A 21,474-nucleotide genomic window follows, 5' to 3' on the forward strand; every position below is an offset into this window, starting at 1 on the left:
TTATTCAATGCCATTTGATGGCATGTCAATTCATGCCAACATATCCAGTTCACATGACCCTAACCTCAACGTCTAACCTTAACTGTTACCCTGAGCCTAGCCCTAACCCTAACCATTGGTGCATGGTATTTGATGCGGCGTGAACATACACTCGGAAAGCTTATAATGCATACAGATAAAACGCCAATTAAGAGTGCCGCATATATTTACACGATTTCACAATATGTCGCAGAACTGTAATAATGAAAATGACCTGTACTAGATAACTATAAATAAACTGAAACTTACACTCAGCTCAAAAGTATTTTTGTTCTTGGCTTCACTCCAATCACAGTTTCACTGTGATGAGCTATCAACAGTCAAGATGTTTACACATTCTGTTCTTTGGTACTCAACTAAGTTGGATAAAAATATGTGATGTGACTGAGGCAGACATCACGTTTATAGATGAGGTCAATATATTGGTATTACATTAAAGTATTATTACCTTGTTTACTTAATAACTAAAGTTCCTACTGATAATATTGTCTTTTTCCCATATCAAACAGCAATAGTTTACATATTTTCAAGAGACCAAATTCAATTTCAAATCACCATCCACCCACCCACCCATCCATCCATCCATCCAGTAACTGAAATTAGTCAGTGGGCCAACCACATTTTTTGTGTTAATTGGTTGTGGGAGGTCTTGGTGACTATGAATTTGCAAGCAGATTACATCAATGAGGTTTAAAAATATCAAAATATGAAATATTTTACCGTTTTAAAGTGGATATTGTTGCACCACAACTAAATAAACATGAGTGCACAGCATCAACTTTGCTAATAAGAAGCTCTGTGATTTGTCTGAATACATTGCAGTCAATCAGAGCACATATTAAAACTCATTGCAAATATGGCAGCCAATAGCAAAAAAGTATCGTAGGCCACTTTTACTACCAACATTGAGAAATGGAAAACCCTCGATTGCACAGAGCAGGAGGTAGCAAGTCAATTCATTTTTAACCCTGTTGCAGAAGAAATGAGCCTGACTCTGAGTCTGAGTGAGTGTGAGTCCGGGTCTGAGTCTGGGTCTGGTAGAGAATGTGAAAACACGTTGAATTTCTCAAATTTTTTATATGTTGCCATGGCTACGGGCCATGGCCACCTACTTTTAGTAGAACATTACACTTTGGATTTAGTAACCCATCTACTATGAAAATCAGCAGAGTCCTCATGGTCACCAAGACCCTCCACAACCAATTGACATTTCTACCAGCTTTTTTCATGGTCAACCCACTAACTAAATTCCATGAGATAGACATGTTTTATCAATCCGAATTTGCAAAACAACCCCCCCCCCCCAAAAAAAAACCCAAAACAACCCAAACAAACAAACAAAAAAAACCACACACACACGCACACACACACATACACACACACACAAAACCACACTGAACCATATTAGCATCTTTCTTCGTCTATGTTGTGTTTGTCTTTGGTCTCATGGAAACAGGACACAGTTTTCTAAAGGGAAAAGAATCACACTGATGAGATATGGGTTAATAAATATTACATCTGCACCGGGCACAACAGCACATGTGGTCAAGAAGTCGCAAGTCTTCCAGAATCATTAGGTAAGATTGAAAGGTAAAAAGCTAAAATAATTATTGATCAGCATTGTAGAATGCAAATGACTACAATTTTTTTACGCAATCTGTAACTGAGATGTATCAAATATTTCTGGATTTTTGTTAATATTGCAACTAATATATAACATACTGAATCACAGGAAACATGGATACTGCAGTGACTGTGAACAGAACTGATGTTGTAACTGACATACATCCCTGCTATGAAATAGACAATTTCAAGTACATTTGGACAAGCAGCCCTTCGATCATATGTGTGGTGTTGTATATTTTCCTTGCAATATTGTCTATTGTTACAATCTGTGGAAACCTTCTTGTGATAATCTCTATCATTTACTTCAAACAGCTCCACACTCCTACAAACTACCTTATTCTGTCTCTGGCTGTGGCTGATCTGCTTGTCGGGGTTATTGTCTTTCCTTTCAGCATGGCATTCTCTCTTAGCTCATGTCTGTATCACGAAGATCTGTTTTGCAAAATTCGGGATGGGTTTGACATTTCACTCAGTACATGTTCTATTCTAAACCTGTGCTGTATTTCTATTGACAGATATTATGCAGTGTGTCAGCCTCTGATATATAGAACTAAAATAAATGACCATGTTGTTGTGACTATGATCCTTGTCAGTTGGGGTGTTTCTGCTATAGTTGGAATAGGTGTTGTGATTTATAGATTGAGAAATGAAAAATGTGAGAAATCATGTTTAATTGACCTTGTTATGGCAAACAACACTGGGCCTATTTTCTCCTTTTACCTCCCAGTCATCATAATGTTATGTATCTACTTTAAGATTTTCCTTGTTGCACAGAGACAGGCACGCAGCATCCAGAACACAAAGTCTGGAGCTACTGTCAGTAAGATGGAGAGAAAAGCAACTAAGACTTTGGCTATTGTCTTAGGAGTTTTTCTTCTATGCTGGACCCCTTTTTTTCTGGGTAAACACTCAGTACCAGTTCCTGCCTTAGAAACACTAAACTGGCTCACGCTGTCCAACTCACTGTTCAATCCATTTATTTATGCTTTCTTTTACAGCTGGTTCAGATCTGCTTTCAGAATGATAATCTCTGGAAAAATATTTCAAGGGGATTTTGCGAACTCTAAACTGAATTGATCTGCTTGCCTTTTTTTTTTTTTTTAATTAAAGTTACCATGTAAGCACCACTATTACAATAAAGGTTGATGCAGTAAAAGTCAATGTGTAGCAATATTTCTTGAGAACTGCGCACGGTAGTTTAAGCACAGTGTTCATACTTTCTTTGATGGTTACATAGAAGGAACAATGTAATGAAATGTTTTATGTTTAATTTTAAAAAACTAAACAATGAATAATATGATAAATATAACTAATACAATGAAATGATAAAACCATAACGGGTTTCTGCTGTAGGCATTGTTCTTGGTCTGTATTACGGTGTAAGGGAACTTGTCCTAACACATTTTTACACTGTTGCCCGTAAAGTTGAAATAATTTTATTTTCATACACATTCATCTTTTTATTTCTCTTTATACAAATCAATAATAATCTTTGATCAGGTACAATGATTACACATTGAATCCCAGTTACACTTTATCTATCAAGAATAGATTACATTGCAAGTAAGTAAGGAAAGTTTATATATATAGTATTATTATTATATATTTTATAAAGTGGTTTTCACAGCCAAAAATCACTGTGCTGTACATTAAATGGATACAATAAAACAACATAAGAATAATTTCATAAAATCAATAAAAAGGATAAATCCGTCAACCAAAAGCTTTCCTAAATAAAAATGCCTTGAGCTGCTTTTTAAAAGAGTCCACAGAGTCGACCACACAGAGGGACAGGGGCAGGTCATTCCAGAGTCTGGGGGCTACAGTCTGAAAGGACAGACCTGCTTGGGTTTTAAAATTAGTCTTTGGGACCTTCAGGAGGCTCTGGCCTGAGGACCTAAGGGTGCACCCTGAGGAGTAGGGGCACAACAAGTCAGCAATATAATGGGGGGCCAGACCATGCAGTGCCCAGAAAGTCAGGACTAAAATTTTAAAATCAATACAAGATTTGATTGTCAAAGTCATTTCATGAGATGAGAAGAGGTAAAAATATTTTATTCCAACTTTATGGGCCACAGTGTATGATGAAATGTAAACAAAAGTTGATATTTTAACCACCTACACTTACAAAAAAAAAAAAAAAAAACTTTCAAAAAGTGCATTTTGAAAGAATAATAAATACATTTTATATATATATATATAGTATACATCTATACACACACACACGTATATATATATATATATATATATATATATATATATATATGTATATATACACACACACATATATATATATATATATATATATATATATATATATATATATATATATATATATATATAAATGATCTTCAATGATACTTATATGTTTAGTGTTAATAAGTTTGTATGTGCCCTGCAATGAACTGACGACATGTCCAGGGTGTACCCCGCCTTCGCCCTTAAGTAGTTAGGATAGGCTCCAAGCGACCCCCGTGACCCCAGTGAGGATAAATCGGGTTCAGATAATGAATGAATGAATGAAGTTTATATGTACAGTACAGGCCAAAAGTTTGGACACACCTTCTCATTCTTTGCATTTTCTTTATTTTCATGACTATTTACACTGTAGATTCTCACTGAAGGCATCACAACTATGAATGAACACATGTGGAATTATGTACTTAACAAAAAAGTGTGAAATAACTGAAAACATCTCTTATATTCTAGTTTCTTCAAAGTAGCTACCTTTAGCTCTGATGACTGTTTTGCACACTCTTGGCATTCTCTTGATGAGCTTCAAGAGGTAGTCACCTGAAATGGTTTCCTAACAGTCTTGAAGAAGTTCCCAGAAATGCTTAGCACTTGTTGGCCCTTTTGCCTTCACTCTGCGGTCCAGCTCACCCCAAACCATCTCGATTGGGTTCAGGTCCGGTGACTGTGGAGGCCAGGTCATCTGGCGCAGCACTCCATCACTCTCCTTCTTGGTCAAATATCCCTCACACAGCCTGGAGGTGTGTTTGGGGTCACTGTCCTGTTGAAACATAAATGATGGTCCAACTAAACGCAAACCGGATGGAATGGCATGTCACTTCAGGATGCTGTGGTAGCCATGCTGATTCAGGTTGCCTTCAATCTTGAATAAATCCCCAACAGCGTCACCAGCAAAGCACCCCCACACCATCACACCTCCCCCTCCATGCTTCACGGTGGGAACCAGGCATGTAGCATCCATCTGTTCACCTTTTCTGCGTCGCACAAAGACACGGCGGTTGGATCCAAAGATCTCAAATTTGGACTCATCAGACCAAAGCACAGATTTCCACTGGTCTAATGTCCATTCCTTGGGTTTCTTGGCCCAAATAAATCTCTTCTGTTTGTTGCCTCTCCTGAGCAGTGGTTTCCTAGCAGCTATTTGACCATGAAGGCCTGATTCACACAGTCTCCTCTTAACAGTTGTTGTAGAGATGTGTCTGCTGCTAGAGCTCTGTGTGGTATTCATCTGGTCTCTAATCTGAGCTGCTGTTAATTTGCGATTTCTGAGGCTGGTGACTCAGATGAACTTATCTTCAGCATCAGAGGTGACTCTTGGTCTTCCTCTCCTGGGGCGGTCCTCATGTGAGCCAGTTTCGTTGGAGCGCTTGATGGTTTTTGCGACTGCGCTTGGGGACACATTCAAAGTTTTTGAAATTTTCTAGACTGACTGACCTTCATTTCTTAAAGTAATGATGGCCACTCGTTTGTCTTTACTTAGCTGATTGGTTCTCGCCATAATATGCATTCTAACAGTTGTCCAATAGGGCTGTCAGCTGTGCATCAACCTGACTTCTGCACAACACAACTGATGGTCCCAACCCCATCAATAAGGCAAGAAATTCCACTAAGTAACCCTGACAAGGCACAGCTATGAAGTGAAAACCATTTCAGGTGACTATCTCTCATCAACTACTAGCTCATCAAGAGAATGCCAAGGGTGTGCAAGGCAGTCATCAGAGCTAAGGGTGGCTACTTTGAAGAAACTAGAATATAAGAGATGTTTTCAGTTATTTCACACTTTTTTGTTAAGTACATAATTCCATGTGTTCATTCATAGTTTTGATGCCTTCAGTGAGAATCTACAATGTAAATAGTCATGAAAATAAAGAAAATGCGAAGAATGAGAAGGTGTGTCCAAACTTTTGGCCTGTACTGTATATAAGATAAGATAAGACTTTATTGATCCCACCATGGGGAAATTTCACAGTTGACAACAGCAACATACAACACACCAGTGAGAAATTTGGTATTTATTTATATATTTATATAAATAGAGAATTAGAATGTTTAATTCTAATTAAACATTCTTAAGATTTTAAATTCAAATGGTATTTACGTTATTTACATTGTGGTTGCACATGTACCTGGTGTGACATATGGGTGGGGGGAGGGATACTGTGAACTGTTGTATAGTCTGATGGCTGTGGGGAGGAATGACCTGCGGAAGCGTTCCTTCTTGCACAGGGGATGTGAAAGTCTTGCGCGGAAGGAGCTGCTCAGGACCTCTACAGTGTGGTGCAGGGGGTGGTAGGGGTTATCCATGATGGATGTCAGCTTTGCCAACATCCGTCTGTCCGCCACCTCCTCGATGGAGTCCAGTGGGCAGCCTAAGACAGAGGAAAGCACTCTATCAGTTTATTGAGTCTCTTCCTGTCTCTGTCCTAACTGTCCGCTCCCCAGCACATGGTGGCAAAGTAGACTGCAGAGGCCACCACAGTGTCATAGAAAGTCTGGAGGAGAGCCCCACTCATTCCGAGGGACCTCAGTCTCCTCAGCAGGTGGAGGCGACTCTGGCCCTTCTTGAACAGGGTGTCTGTGTTGTTTGTCCAATCCAATTTATTGGTGAGGTGAACACCCAGGTACTTAACAGAGTCCACAATCTCAGTGTCCAAGCCCCGGATGTGTGTGTTGTGAGGGTGAGCTGCAGAAGCCAATCACAATCTCCTTCATTTTCCCGGTGTTCAGGAGCACGTGGTTTCACTCACACCAGTCCACAAAGTCTGTGATGACCCCCCTGTATTCCTGTTTGTTCCCTTCAGACATACAACCAACAATGGCATTGTCATCAGAGAACTTCTGCAGGTGACAGTGTGTGGTGCTATATGTGAAGTCTGATGTGTATAACGTGAAGAGTAACGGTGAGAGCACTTTGCCCTGGGGGCCCCCGTGCTGCAGACTACCACATCTGACACACAGTTGTGTCAGAAGTGGTAGTTTTCAAGCAATCATGTAAACAGCATAATCTGATATGCTTTATCACATTTAATACAGGAGCAATCTGATTATGAGAAATCAGATTAACACACCTGGATGTCTCCCCAAGTGTCCTCCTGCATGTATACCTGTTAATCTGACTCATTTCATTCTTTTCCATCTGTGCATGTGTAAAAACAATTAAATCATAGAAAAGGGAAGCGGCACAGTCAAACATGAGTGGACTTACAATAACAGGAAGTTTGACTCTAAAAAAAATCTGATAATTGACTGAAATGTCTAACAGAGTTTTTGATTAACACATTACTGAAGTGCACGTACATGTAAGATCTGATTATTACAAATATCTGATTAGGCCTACTCCCAGTTATTGGATTTTTATGGTATGTTTTTGGTGTGATTTTTAAGATGTGCCCAGTATTTCTTTTGTATGGCCTGTAGAAGCCAATAACGTAATAATGACCCATAACATAATAACGACCCATAACGTAATAAATTTGCCATTTTTAAAATGTAAGAGGCCAATAACATAATAACTGGCCAATAACGTAATAAAAGTCCTGAACCGATAATGTAATAACTTTTGGCCAATAATGTAATAAGTTATTATGTTATCAGTTGGTTATTATGTTATTGGCCTGGTTAAAAAAAAATAATTCATTGCAAAAGTAATAACTGAGCCGATAACGTAATAATATATTAATTTCAATGTACAGTACAGGCCAAAAGTTTGGACACACCTTCTCATTCTTCGCATTTTCTTTATTTTCATGACTATTTACATTGTAGATTCTCGCTGAAGGCATCAAAACTATGAATGAACACATGTGGAATTATGTACTTAACAAAAAAGTGTGAAATAACTGAAAACATCTCTTATATTCTAGTCTCTTCAAAGTAGCCACCCTTAGCTCTGATGACTGTTTTGCACATTCTTGGCATTCTCTTGATGAGCTTCAAGAGGTAGTCACCTGAAATGATTTCCTAACAGTCTTGAGGAAGTTCCCAGAGATGCTTAGCACTTGTTGGCCCTTTTGCCTTCACTCTGCGGTCCAGCTCACCCCAAACCATCTCGATTGGGTTCAAGTCCGGTGACTGTGGAGGCCAGGTCATCTGGCGCAGCACTCCATCACTCTCCTTCTTGGTCAAATATCCCTCACACGGCCTGGAGGTGTGTTTGGGGTCACTGTCCTGTTGAAACATAAATGATGGTCCAACTAAACGCAAACCGGATGGAATGGCATGTCACTTCAGGATGCTGTGGTAGCCATGCTGATTCAGGTTGCCTTCAATCTTGAATAAATCCCCAACAGCGTCACCAGCAAAGCACCCCCACACCATCACAAGTAATGATGGCCACTCGTTTGTCTTTACTTAGCTGATTGGTTCTCGCCATAATATGTATTCTAACAGTTGTCCAATAGGGCTGTCAGCTGTGTATCAACCTGACTTCTGCACAACACAACTGATGGTCCCAACCCCATCAATAAGGCAAGAAATTCCACTAAGTAACCCTGACAAGGCACAGCTATGAAGTGAAAACCATTTTAGGTGACTACCTCTTGATGCTCATCAAGAGAATGCCAAGGGTGTGCAAAGCAGTCATCAGAGCTAAGGGTGGCTACTTTGAAGAAACTAGAATATAAGAGATGTTTTCAGTTATTTCACACTTTTTTGTTAAGTACATAATTCCATGTGTTCATTCATAGTTTTGATGCCTTCAGTGAGAATCTACAATGTAAATAGTCATGAAAATAAAGAAAATGCGAAGAATGAGAAGGTGTGTCCAAACTTTTGGCCTGTACTGTATATAAGTTTAATTTATCTCTCTCTCTCTCTCTCTCTCTCGCTCTCTGGAAGCACACACGTTTGCAAACATAGCCAATATTACATATTTATGACATTTATGACATGTAACTCACTGTTGAAGATCATAATTTTTTTTCACTGTTAACGCTGTAAAGTCTGAACCATTAAATCATTGACAGAAAATTCCAATTATTTAAAACTGGAGCCTTTATTGGTCCTTCCGAACACCGGAAAAAAAAAAAAAAAAAATCAAATGCTAATTTCCATGCATGTGGTTCAGTTTGTATCATATTTGATACATTGTGTCTCAGTGCTCAAATACTATTATTTTTGAACAAACACAAACATAATATAACAAAAACATATGTAACAAACTGGTAATTCCAAACATTCACAACAATATTTTCCAGTGCTACTGTCATGCAGCAATGAGAAATCAAATGAGAAAAAGGATTATCTGTGTATTGCATGTATCTAATTGTATACATCAGGTTTTTCAAGAAAAAGAAATACCACACTGATCATTTTGAGGACTTCAAAACTACGTTTGGTGTTATAGTGGTTTGATTTCCCAAAGTTGACCACTAGATGGCAGTGGTGTGACATTGACTTTCTTCAGTTGTCCAAACTTCCTTTCTTCCTTTCTGGTACACATATTGAAAGGTAATCACTTATCAATTTTCTTTAGTGAGCAGTTCATTTTGTTGAAATTTTTGCATATACCACAAACAATCTTATATATTTAGAGCAAGAGGATATAACATTATTGAGAGTGTACTCAAAGTTAACTGACTATGCCTAGCTAACTGTTGGCATTATTAGCTATTATTGGCACTATAACTGTTGGGACTATTAGCATTATTAACTATTACAGTTTGATAATATCAGGGGGTATAAACATTTTTAAGGGTTTGTCCCATATTTGATCTATTCAATTTATCCATTCCATTCCACAAAATTTACCAGAAGTCATCAGCTAAGACACACACACACAGATACAGATGCACGCATGCATGCACGTGCACGCACATACATACACACACACTTTTCTACAAAAATGTTTATAGCCCCCATATATTATCAAACTGTAATAGTTAATAACTCTAATAACTAGCCAACATTTAGCTAGGTATAGTCAGTTAACTTTGAATACACTCTCAGTAATGTTATATCCTCTTGTATTAAATTGATAAGATTATACGTGGTATATGCAAGAATTTCAACAAAATTAACTTCACCAAAGAAAATTGATCACTGATTACCTTTCAACATGTGTGCTAGTAAGGAAGCAACAAAGTTTGGACAACTGAATAAAGTCATTGTCACACCATTGCCCTCTAGTGGTTAATTATAGGAAATCAAAAAATCCTTAACTGAAAAAAAATGACTATCTTCAAGAGTGAGTTACATGTCATAAATGTCATACATATTTCATATCATACCATTGTATATGTTTGTAAACGTGTGTGCTTCCACTTCGTTTGGAGATAGCTTGAAAGGCTAAGGAGCAGCAGACAGGACTAGAGATCATTTTAACCATCAAGTTAAATAGACAAATACATGGAGAGGGGGGGGGGGGGGGGGGGGATTTTATCACAGTTATATCTAATAAATGAAACTTAAATACAATGATATGAATATATTATTACATTATTGGCTCAGTTATTACATTTGCAGAGAATTTTTTTTTTTTTTTTTTACCAGGCCAATGACGTAATAACCGATCGATAACGTAATAAATTATTACGTTATTGGCCAGTTATTACGTTATTGGCCTAATACATTTATAAAATGGCATATTTATTACGTTATGGGTCGTTATTATGTTATTGGCTTCTACATGGCCCAAATTCTGTCATACAAATGACCAAATTAGTTAGTGTAAACTCTGGTGAGGACTGCTAAATAAAGCATTCCAAAAACGCCCTATTTTTCCTTATCATGAGATGTCTTTGCAGCTTACATCACCCTTTGCCCACCCTTTGGACCCCTGGACCACAAGGTTGAGGCCTGCTTTCTGTAACAGTGACAGGCCCTAGTGTTGGCTGGAGGACAAGAGACTTAGCTGTCCTAACCTGGGATGATAAAGTCAATAGTCAAAACCTGCTTTCTGTCCAGTCAGGTATCTTATTTACATTTGATAACAGTATACAGTATCTATATGACTCACAGTTCACAAATTGGGGGTCCATGTGGATAGTCAGTCATTGTTACACAACCTGATGGAGGCTTCCCATGTGTACACAGATCCTGTTGGCTTTTTTTTTTTTTCTTTGTTTCATGGCAACACTTTTCAGGCTTTTCACTTCTGAGGGGACAACAATCATGTAAATGAGATATGGGTTAATAAATACATAAGCATGCCTCGCACAACTACACATGTGGTCAAGACATCCCACTGATGTATGGTAAATTTCTTTGGACTCAGTAAATAGGATGTAAATATTTATGGCAAGCTGAAATAAAATTTTAAATGTTTTAACCTCTTCAAACATTGTTGATAACATAACATACTGAATCATGGGAAATATGGATCATGCAGTGAGTGTGAACAGGACTGATGTGACTGACATGCATCCCTGTTATGAAATGGATCATTTCAATTACAAATGGGCAAGCAGTCCTTCCATCACATGTGTGATGTTGAATGTTTTCCTTGCAATACTGGCTATTGTTACTGTATGTGGGAACCTTCTTGTAATAATCTCAGTCATTTATTTCAAACAGCTCCATACTCCTCCAAACTACCTTATTCTGTCTCTGGCTGTGGCTGATCTACTTGTTGGAGTTACAGTCTTTCCTCTCAGCATGGCATTCTCTGTTAGCTCATGTCTGCATCATGGACACTTATTTTGCAAAGTCCGGGGAAGCTTTGATATTTCACTGAGCACATGTTCTATTCTAAACCTATGCTGTATTTCTATTGACAGATATTATGCAGTGTGTCAGCCTCTGATATATAGAACTAAAATAAATGACCATGTTGTTACGATTTTGATTCTGGTGAGTTGGGCTCTTTCGGTTTTAATTGGAATAGGTTTAATTATTGCTAGATTAAACAATGGAAAATGTGAAAAGAGGTGCTTAGTTGATGACATTATGGCAAATACAGTTGGACCTGTTTTATCATTTTATCTTCCAGTGATCATAATGCTTTGTATCTACTTTAAGATTTTTGTTGTTGCTCTAAAACAGGTTCGAAGCATCCAGAACACAAAGTCTGGAGGAACTTCCAGTAAGATGGAGAGAAAAGCAACTAAGACTTTGGCAGTTGTCTTAGGAGTTTTTCTTGTCTGTTGGACTCCTTTTTTTCTGACTAAAAACACAACCCCAGTTCCTGTGATTGAAGCACTTAACTGGCTCACATTGTCAAATTCAATGCTCAATCCATTTATTTATGCTTTCTTTTACAGCTGGTTCAGATCAGCTTTCAGAATGCTAATCTCTGGAAAAATATTTCAAGGTAATTTTGCTAACTCTAAACTGCTTTGATTTGCTTCCTGGTCTGCAGAAATGTGCTGCTATTAAAGTTAATGTTTAGAAATAAGATTGAACTTGAGTCATATCTATGCATGTACCACTCTATCAAATTAACTCTTACTTGGTTTTAATTGAAATCTGAGCTTTGTGTATTAAAATCCATTAAAGCAGAGCATGATTTAATGAGTTTGGTCATATAGTTACCTTTATTAGATAGCACTGCTGTAGTTGTGGTTAATGAAGTGCACTAACAATTAGGATGACCATGTTTTCATTTCCAAAAAAGAGGACATTCCGCTCCCCCTTGAGATACTTAAATGATCACACGCTATGTAAGTACTGTAGTATTCTGGGCAAAGAGCCCAAAACCCAATAAAGCATATAAATAACAAAATATTTCAGTGAAACAGGCTGCTTGCAATTATTTTATTATTCTAGTTGTGAAAGTGTCATTAAAGCTGCTGTGAGTATGTGCTTGTGTCTTTTTTTTTCCAGGACTACTTCTACTTTCTTTGGGGTTTTTTTCTCATTTGTCTTGTCCAGCATCCTAACAGCAGAATGGTAGTCTGGCTGCCTTTTGGTGCTGAACAAATTTGCTTTACCAAGGGTAACTTCATAAAGTAAATGAAGCTCCTCTTGATATTCTACTGTATTTATTATGAGTTTTGTTGAACCACATTTCGCTGCCGGACCTGACATGGGGGGGCATGAGAGAAGAAGGTGGCGAAGACCCTCACAAGAAAGTATCAACAATACAAAAAGTAACAACCATGATGATAATTATAATGGTAACAGTAACTACAACCAGAACTGAGTAAACTGGGCAGAAGAGAGAGAAAAAAAAAGAAAAGAAAAACAAAACTACAAAAAATACAATAAAATACATAAGACCTATTAAATGATGAATATAAGAAAAGAAGGCATGAACAGAATATCATATACCATGTTCGCACAAATAATACCAGTAGCAAATAATACCAGCAACAAATAACACCAGTAACAAATAATATCATTAACAAATCCACACAACAACAGTTGTTCACATTAATCTGCTGTGACAGAGTGAACAAGGCAAAGAGAAATAGATGAAGAACACGGGCATGCAATCGCAACCGCACTCCCTCCAAGGATCAGGAACCGACAAAGAGGGCCCCAAGGCCTGGCCAACCAGCAGACACCACAGAGAGGGCTGCCCCCCCAAGAGGCGATAGTGTGTCCGCCCCGAAGATGGACAAGGGAGGCCCCTGCCAGAGGCCCCACAGCAGCCGAGCACAGGCCCCAGGGGGCCAGGGACGCCAGCTGCCACCCCCCTGCTGGGGGCAGGTCACCCAGGGGCAAGCAAGGCACCGGTCCCCGAGCACCACAAGCTCAGGAGCCACCCATCCCCCCGGGCAGGGGTCCCACCCAGCACACCAGGCGGCCAGGCCGGCCCAGACAGCCACCCGCCGTGGGCCAGCGCTCAACCCGATGCCACAGCCAAGTGCCCTGGGGGCCCACCCCCATCCCTGCCCCCCGTCCTACAAAGCTCAACCCCCTCCAGTCCCCCACACAAGCATATGCACACACACCCACTGACACCCAGACACACACACCACCCATCCCACATGTTTGACCATTCACACACCCGCACCCACATGCACAAACACCTCCACCCATGCCCATACACCCACCTACCCACATGCACGCCCACACGCACACATCTACATGTACACACACACGCCCACACATGTACCCACAACCATCAACAGTCCCTCCCACCCACCTGCACGCACCAGATACATGTATCTGGAGTGCCGCCACCACCCCCGGCAGCGAGCAGCACCGCCGTGAGTTCCCCCAAGGCGCGGCACCGAAGCGCAGACAACAGGAGCCCAGAGCGGCAACACCAGCCGCCAGGAACCCCACCGCAGTCCACCAGCCCACCAGCAACCGCCACACCCCCAATGCACGCACACACACATCTCCCCTGGTCCCGACACGTCCTGCGCCGGGCAAGAAGGCAGCCAGCCCGGGCCCCCCCACCCCCTGACCACAATCCTCATGCGCACACATCATTCATCAGAGGGTGGCACCCCCCAGGCAATCCAGCCAGGTGAGTCCCAAGCCAATGGAAGGAATAATGGTCTAAATTCCCCATGAACTTTGTTCAGGTCTGATCATTTGCTACCTAACCTCAACCAACCTTACTTGGTTGAGGTTATTGCTGCCAAATGAGGTTCAACCACTTATTAAAACCAAGGGTTCACTTTTTTTTCCCAGCAGCATGGTGAATGATTAATAGCTATGTTTAATAAAAATTTGAAATATTAGAATTCTTTATGTGGTATTTGGTTAAGAGCATTGTGTTTGTACTTGGATGCAGATCACACTTTATGACCAGTTCATGCATAAACCTTGTTATTTCTAAGGGTTCATATACATTTTTGCCACTTAATACTTAAGGAGGAATGAAAAACAGCACAGATCTTAACTTAGATCCGAACACACTACACATTCCTGTTGGTTTCCATTCTTCTGAGCTAAGCTTAGAACCCCTGTGTCACAGTTTGATATGTAACTTCCCTATCCCCACACCAGCCCATGGTGCAGTTTTACACAAGAAATGACTGTTATGGGTGGGGGTGGGGGGGTTCTATATGTGCACTGATTATTCTTGTAGGTCAATAAAAAAAAAATCTGCTGTCCTTAAAGGAATGCAAATAAGAACCTCGTTTTGTCTGAAGTGATGTGAACAGTCAATGGAAGCAAAAATCTAACTTTAAAAAAGCACGGCACATTCATGTGTTCATTTAAATGTATTTTGTCAATCAATCAATCAATCAATCAATTAATTAAATTTTATTTATGGAGCACCACATCGTAACAAAAGTTATCTTGTGACACTTTAGATTTAGAGCTGGTAAAACTAGACTCTTAAGCTAATTCACAGACACCCTACAGAATCCTCCTGTCATGCCTGCCGCCAGACGTTAGTCTGGTTATGTCTGTCTTGTGTGTTTGTCTGTCATTTCCTGTTTTATTTTGTTAAGTTCTCCTCTTGTGTCATGTCTGGTGTCTTTGCTTCCTCTCCCTAATCTGTGTCACCTGTGTGATTACCTGTCCCCGCCCTGATTTGTTCCACCTGTGTCTCATTGTCTTCCCTCCCTTTTGTGTATTTAAGCCCTGTGTTTTCCCCTGTTCATCGCCAGTTCATATTTTCCCTGTGAGATACTTACCAGCGTTTTTGGATCCTGTCTGTCTGTTTGCCTGTGTATGACCCGGTTTGCCATCTCTGTTTTTTGCCTGTTGCCTTATCCCTGTCTGTGCTTCAGCCTCCAACTGACTCAACGTGTGTTTGACCTTATCACCTGTTTTACGGTACGTGAGCTAGCCTGATCCTTATGTCCTGTTGCCTTTCCGTCTGCCTGCCCGTGTATGACCTGGTTCTGCCACTGACCTCCCTCTGCTTATCCCTAGTCGGATTCCCGACGTGCTCTACCGATCCGGACTGTGGGTTTTCATCTCCGGTCCACTTTACTAACCCAGAGAAGAACCCGGGACTCATTGTTCTCAAGATTTTGTTCATATTCATTATCAGTGAACTGTCAGCGAACTTTGTATTTAATAAACACTGTGAACTTTTACATCTGTCTCTGGGTCATGCATGTGGGTTCAGTTTACGTACTCAGTGCATTACACCTCCAGGAGCAGGATATTAGACACATGGATGCACAGCAAACTGAACTATAACTGTAAACTAGACTGTACTAGTATAACTACCAATAACTAGTACAAATATTCATAACTGTAAATACTACTACTCCAAATGCAAGTACTAGCAGTGGATAGACAACTACTGCAGCTGTTAGCAACCAATGATAGAACAGAATAAAATAGAATAGCTTTACTGTCATTGCAACAACGAGATTTAAAAGTGCCATCCAATCTGTACATCATATATAAAATCCACTGTAAACATACAAATAAAAGCAGCTAAAATGAACAGGTAAAAAACAAGCAGAAACCCATTACCCACACACCAGCATAAAATCTATTATTACACTGATCCCTTATAAAACATCTTCTGAGCCATTTTGATGACCCTCTGGAGCACTTTCCTCTGAGCTTACTGCGCAGCTGCTGTACCACACACATATACAGTATGTTAGGATGCTCTTGATGGAGCACCGATAGAAGGACACCAGCAGTCTCTGTGAGATGTTGTTCTTCCTTAGTACCCTGTCGAAGTTCAGTCTCTGTCTCTCTGTCGGTTTTGCAAATGATGAGGAGCTTTGTCTGTGCTACAATGTCCCAATCCATGACACCACCGATCACACAACAGTGGATAGCCCAGACCCCCAGTTTGGCCCACTTCTCACAACACACCTGGACATATCCACAATACTAAAAATAGGACCAATGGCCCTGTAGCTTACCAGCCAAATTAAAAGGTTTGGGAAATGTATCCAGATGCCATTTATTATCACCCAGTCATATGTGTTCTAATGTTTAATAGGTACACAGAAACCTTTTAGACAGAGACGGAGTTCAGCCATGTTCAAGTTAAGCACGGAACATTTTTTTTCCTCTCCCCTCCAGGAACATACCGGGAACAAAGGTTCCTTCCCGGCCTATCACTACATCCCCCTTTCTTTACAGGAGCAAATCATAAGGTAGAAATGCATTTGCTAAAACGCTAGAGTAGTGTCTAATCACATACATTTTACAGTTGATTGTATGTATATGCACATTCCAATTTGTAAACTCCGTAAACAAGAGCTTATAACTGCTTAACACTTTTTTTTTTTTCTTTACCCGATGACCACTATAAATAAAACTGACATCTTTAGTAAAATTTGGCATGAACAAGGGAATGGGGTAGACTACCCAAACCCTAAACTGATCAAGGGGATTATTCTGCCCCACAATCATTTCAACTCAAGTAACATAGTCTTTTAGGTACTCTGGTGTTTTTCTGACTCGAGCAGGATAGCGTCTCTCAGACTCTGGTGTCTGCTGGTTAGAGTCATCGAGTACTCCAGGTAAGACTGGTCCGTTCACAGTCTCAGCAGGGTTGTTTTCAGAAGAATCCGGGATGGTAATGTGTGGCTCAGGAGCTACAGGTGTGCATGAGAGGTGGTACCTGTTTCACCGGAGGATGCCGCTTGGTGTTTCCATGATGTAGGATCTGGGTGTGTCTGCTGTGGACACCACAGTTCCTCTCTGCTGCATGTCCTTGACCCACACATGATCTCCAGGAAGCAAACTGGACATGTTGTGAGCTCTGTGTCGTTTGTCGTAGTTCAGTTTTTGTTTTTGTCTGTAACTCTGTTCTCTCTTCTTCACCTTTCCTAAGTCAGCTCCCCTTGGATCGAGCTGAGAAGGAATGACAGGAACAGTAGTATGTATCTTACGCCCCATGAGCAGTTCTGTAGGACTATAACCATTGGCTAAAGGTGAGGCACGGTAAGCCATTAATGCTAAGTAGGGATCACTAGACTTCTTTAGTAAACTTTTGATAGTCCGTATCACACGTTCCACCGCCCCATTACTCTGTGGGAAGAGTGGACTGGATGTGACATGTGTAAAACCCCACATTTGTGCAAACTTTTGGAATGCTTCAGATGCAAATTGTGGACCATTATCTGAGCGCACTACCTCAGGTATACCGTGTCTAGCAAAAATAGACTTACAGTGTTCAATAACAGCTTCTGAAGTTGTACCTGAGAGTTTAGCTACCTCAAAAAACCTCAAGAAATAGTCTACAATAGTGAGGTACTGGTTTTTACCAAACTGAAACAGATCTACACCTACTGTACACCATGGTCTGGAAGGAAACTCAGTTCCTAACATAGCCTCTTTGTTCTGAACTCGCTCGCGAGCACATGTGTCACAGTTTTCAATGAGTTGTGTTAGTTCTTTGCTAAGACCTGGCCACCATACAGATTGTTTAGCACGCTCTCTGCACTTTGTTATGCCTAAGTGGCCCTTGTGAAGTTTGTTCAGTATGTCACCCCTGAGTGTTTTTGGTATGACAAGCCTACAGCCTAGTAACAACAAACCATTCTGAACAGTCAGTTCACCTGCAAAGGGTAAGTATGGTTGAAAAGCCTTTTCCACTAAAAACTTGTCTGGCCAACCATCTGCACAAAACTGCTTGAGCTGGCGCAGTATTTCATCTTTGTCCTGGTGAATCTGTATTTCCTTGAGTCTCTTTTCAGTTGCCGGGAGGCTGGCAATGATGGTGTCGGCGTAGAGGTCGATTTCCTCCTCGCGCAGTCACTCCTCTGAACATGCCATTAGTGCTCTTGACAGCACATCAGCTGTTGCGATCTCTTTGCCGGCCACGTGTGATATAGTGAATGAAAATTGCATGAGATGCATTTTCAGACGTTGGATACGTGGAGGAAGTTCATCCAGGTTTCTTGAGCCTAGCAGTGGGTTTGTGGTCGGTTTGAATGTGAAAGTCATTTCTGATCAGAAACTCTGCGAATCTCTCACAAGCCCATGTTGTGGCCAGCGCTTCTTTCTCGATTTGTACATTGCGCTGCTCTGTGGTGTTCAACGCTCATGATGCGTATGCCACTGGTTTCCAGTCTGTACTGCTAGTTTTCTGTAAGAGAACAGCACCCAGTCCATAGGAAGATGAATCAGCTGAGACTAGTGTGTCTGCAGAGGGATCATACAGTGCTAGTCCTGGGGGTGTTGTCAAGTCCTGTTTTATACTTTCAAAAGCTTGCATTTGCTGAGGTCCCCATGACCACATGTTTGCTTTCCTCAAGAGATCTCTCAGTGAACGTGTCTTCTCGGCTAAGTGTGGCAAAAATTTTCCCACATGGTTTGCCATTCCCAGTAAACGTCTCACCTCGGAAATGTTGGTTGGCTCTTTCATGGCTGTTACTGCGTTGACTTTATCTGGGTCTGGGCTGACTCCAGACGCCTGAATAATCTGACCCAGGAACTTGATTTTAGTCGTTGAGAATTCACATTTGTCGTTCAGCATCACTCCTGCGTCCCGCAGACGTGTAAGAACTTTCCTTAGCCTTTCATCGTGCTCTTTTTGATCTGCTCCCCAGATGAGAACATCGTCCATTTGGCATACAGCTCCTTCCAAGCCCTCCAGAATCTGCTGCATGCGCTTCTGGAAGTGTTCTGGTGCTGAAGAGAGTCCAAAGCACAGACGATTGTAGCAGCAGCGACCGAAGGGAGTGATAAAGGTTGTGAGCAGTGACGATTCTTTAGAAAGAGGAATCTGCCAGAAACCTGCATTGACATCTAGCTTCGAAAATACCTTGGCACCTGAGAGCTGTCCAAGTGTGTTTTCAACTGAAGGAAGCTGGTGTCTCTCTCTTAATACAGACTTGTTGAGTTGAGTGTGGTCTGAGCATATTCTCACTCGTCGTGCAGGTTTGGGTACCACTACCATAGGCGCGCACCATTCTGTAGGCTGCTCCACCTTGGAGATGACTCCTTGTTGCTCCATGCGGTCCAATTCCTCTTTGACCTTTGGTAGTAGAGGGAGAGACATGTGCCGTGGCGTTGAGATGGAGAATGGTTGTGCTTCTGGTTTCAGTACAATGTTGTATTCTCCTTTCATTTTTCCCTGTCCAGTGAAGAGCTCTGGATACTCCTTTTTGACAGTTTCTTTAGAGTCCAAAGTAGCTGTATCCAGCCTAGCTACTAACTGTAGTACAGTTGCTGCTTGCCTACTTAGTAAAGCTGTACATAGTCCATCTACAACATAAATGTCTTCGATGATGGTTTTGTCCTTTCTCTTTAAAGTTGCAGCAAACTTGCCTCTGACTTTTAATGGTGACCGGCCTGGCCCCATCAGAACTTTCTTTGTTCGCTGTAGTTCACTAAACTGTCCTTTTTCATGCATTTTTGTTGGGACAGCTGTCACATCAGCACCTGTGTCAATTTTAAACACAGCATTGGAATTGTCCATTTTGATTTCTGTCATCCATGGGTCCTGAAGAATCACTTGAAAGTGAGGCCAAAAATGCAATATCCTCTGACAAAGAAACTTCTGTTAATATTTCTACATTGACTTCATGCACTTTCTTAGACCTGCATACCCTAGCAAAATGTCCTCTCTTTTTGCAGCTATTGCATGTAGCATCTTTTGCTGGACATTGCTGAAATGTGTGACCTTTTGCGTCTCCACATCTTGCGCACTGTTTGGCTTTGTTGTGTCCAGTCTTGGGCTGTATTTTGTTTTCTTTGTGTCTGGCGCCCCCTTGTGGCTTTGCGTGCATATTGTCAAGTTGAGCGTTTACAACGTCTCCTTTGAAGTTAGCTTTCAACATTTCTTGTTGTTTCTTGACCATTTCACTTTGTTTTGCTTTTGTAACTGCTTTTTCCAGTGTAAGTTCTGGATCCACTTGCAACTGTTCTGATAAGCGTTTGTCTCTGAGTCCAACAACTAGTCTGTCTCTGACCATCTCGTCGTGTAGTGGGCCGTATCCACAGTGTTCAGCTAAACAATGTAGCGCGGTGATAAAGCTGTCAGCCGACTCGCCCATCTCTTGCTGCCGCTGATTAAACTTAGCTCTTTCAAACATTATATTCCTCCGAGCTACAAAGTGAGCATCTAGCCTCTGTTTGACTGTATTGTACTCACTCGTTTGTTCTGGTGTGAGATGTAGAGAGACTAAAATGTCCTCAGCTTCTTCTCCCATACTGTAAATCAGGGCGTTGACTTGGTTTTCATCGGCTTGGGTTTCCAAACCTGACGCGATTCGAAACCTCTCAAAGCGTTTTATCCATTTGGTCCAGTCTTCTGCCTTGAACGAAAACTTTTCCGGCAGCTTTACTTGATATTGTGCCATTTTAAAAGCCTTGTTGACGGTGCCAAAACTTAGCTTGTTGACGTTAGCTTCCGCCTAGCCGTACGATGCTAGCTGCCTGGACTGAAGTTATTTTTAACTTTTTTCAGTCTTTACATCGTGGCCATTTACTTTGTCCATTATCTCCTCGTCTGGAAGCTTTTGGCACCACTTCTGACACCATGTTCTAATGTTTAATAGGTACACAGAAACCTTTTAGACAGAGACGGAGTTCAGCCATGTTCAAGTTAAGCACGGAACATTTTTTTTCCTCTCCCCTCCAGGAACATACCGGGAACAAAGGTTCCTACCCGGCCTATCACTACAATATGTATTTATTATATTATAGAAATAGCCCATGTTTTGGTCATATTCCAATCAGATCTGTTCAAAAATTCAGATTCCAACTTGATATCATTGATACTTAGTGATTTATTGGATCAATCCACTTCCTATCTGTTATAATGGGAAAATTTTTCAAAGT

General features: G+C 40.8%; 2 protein-coding genes across 2 annotated transcripts; both read left to right on the top strand.

The window, feature by feature from the left end:
- Positions 1 to 1,776: 1,776 nt before the first annotated feature.
- Positions 1,777 to 2,742, top strand: LOC115415596 (trace amine-associated receptor 1-like). Its single transcript, XM_030129225.1, has 2 exons — positions 1,777 to 2,104; positions 2,177 to 2,742. Exons 1-2 carry the CDS (start codon positions 1,777 to 1,779, stop codon positions 2,740 to 2,742), a joined length of 894 nt encoding a protein of 297 aa, XP_029985085.1.
- Positions 2,743 to 11,232: 8,490 nt separating this feature from the next.
- On the top strand, positions 11,233 to 12,195 carry LOC115415190 (trace amine-associated receptor 1-like). The gene has a single exon (XM_030128687.1). The coding sequence runs from the start codon at positions 11,233 to 11,235 to the stop codon at positions 12,193 to 12,195; it is 963 nt and encodes a 320-aa protein (XP_029984547.1).
- Positions 12,196 to 21,474: the final 9,279 nt, after the last annotated feature.

The sequence above is a fragment of the Sphaeramia orbicularis genome, chromosome 24 (assembly GCF_902148855.1).
Source record: "Sphaeramia orbicularis chromosome 24, fSphaOr1.1, whole genome shotgun sequence".
NCBI classification, from domain to species: Eukaryota; Metazoa; Chordata; class Actinopteri; order Kurtiformes; family Apogonidae; genus Sphaeramia; species Sphaeramia orbicularis.

What these genes read in the sequence shown, in the direction of transcription:
- LOC115415190 (XM_030128687.1), top strand. Translation starts at nt 11,233, where the DNA reads ATGGATCATGCAGTGAGTGTGAACAGGACTGATGTGACTGACATGCAT.
- LOC115415596 (XM_030129225.1), top strand. Translation starts at nt 1,777, where the DNA reads ATGGATACTGCAGTGACTGTGAACAGAACTGATGTTGTAACTGACATA. An exon ending in GTATCACGAAGATCTGTTTT is followed by an intron (nt 2,105 to 2,176) that starts GCAAAATTCGGG and finishes GTATTTCTATTG; the next exon opens with ACAGATATTATGCAGTGTGT.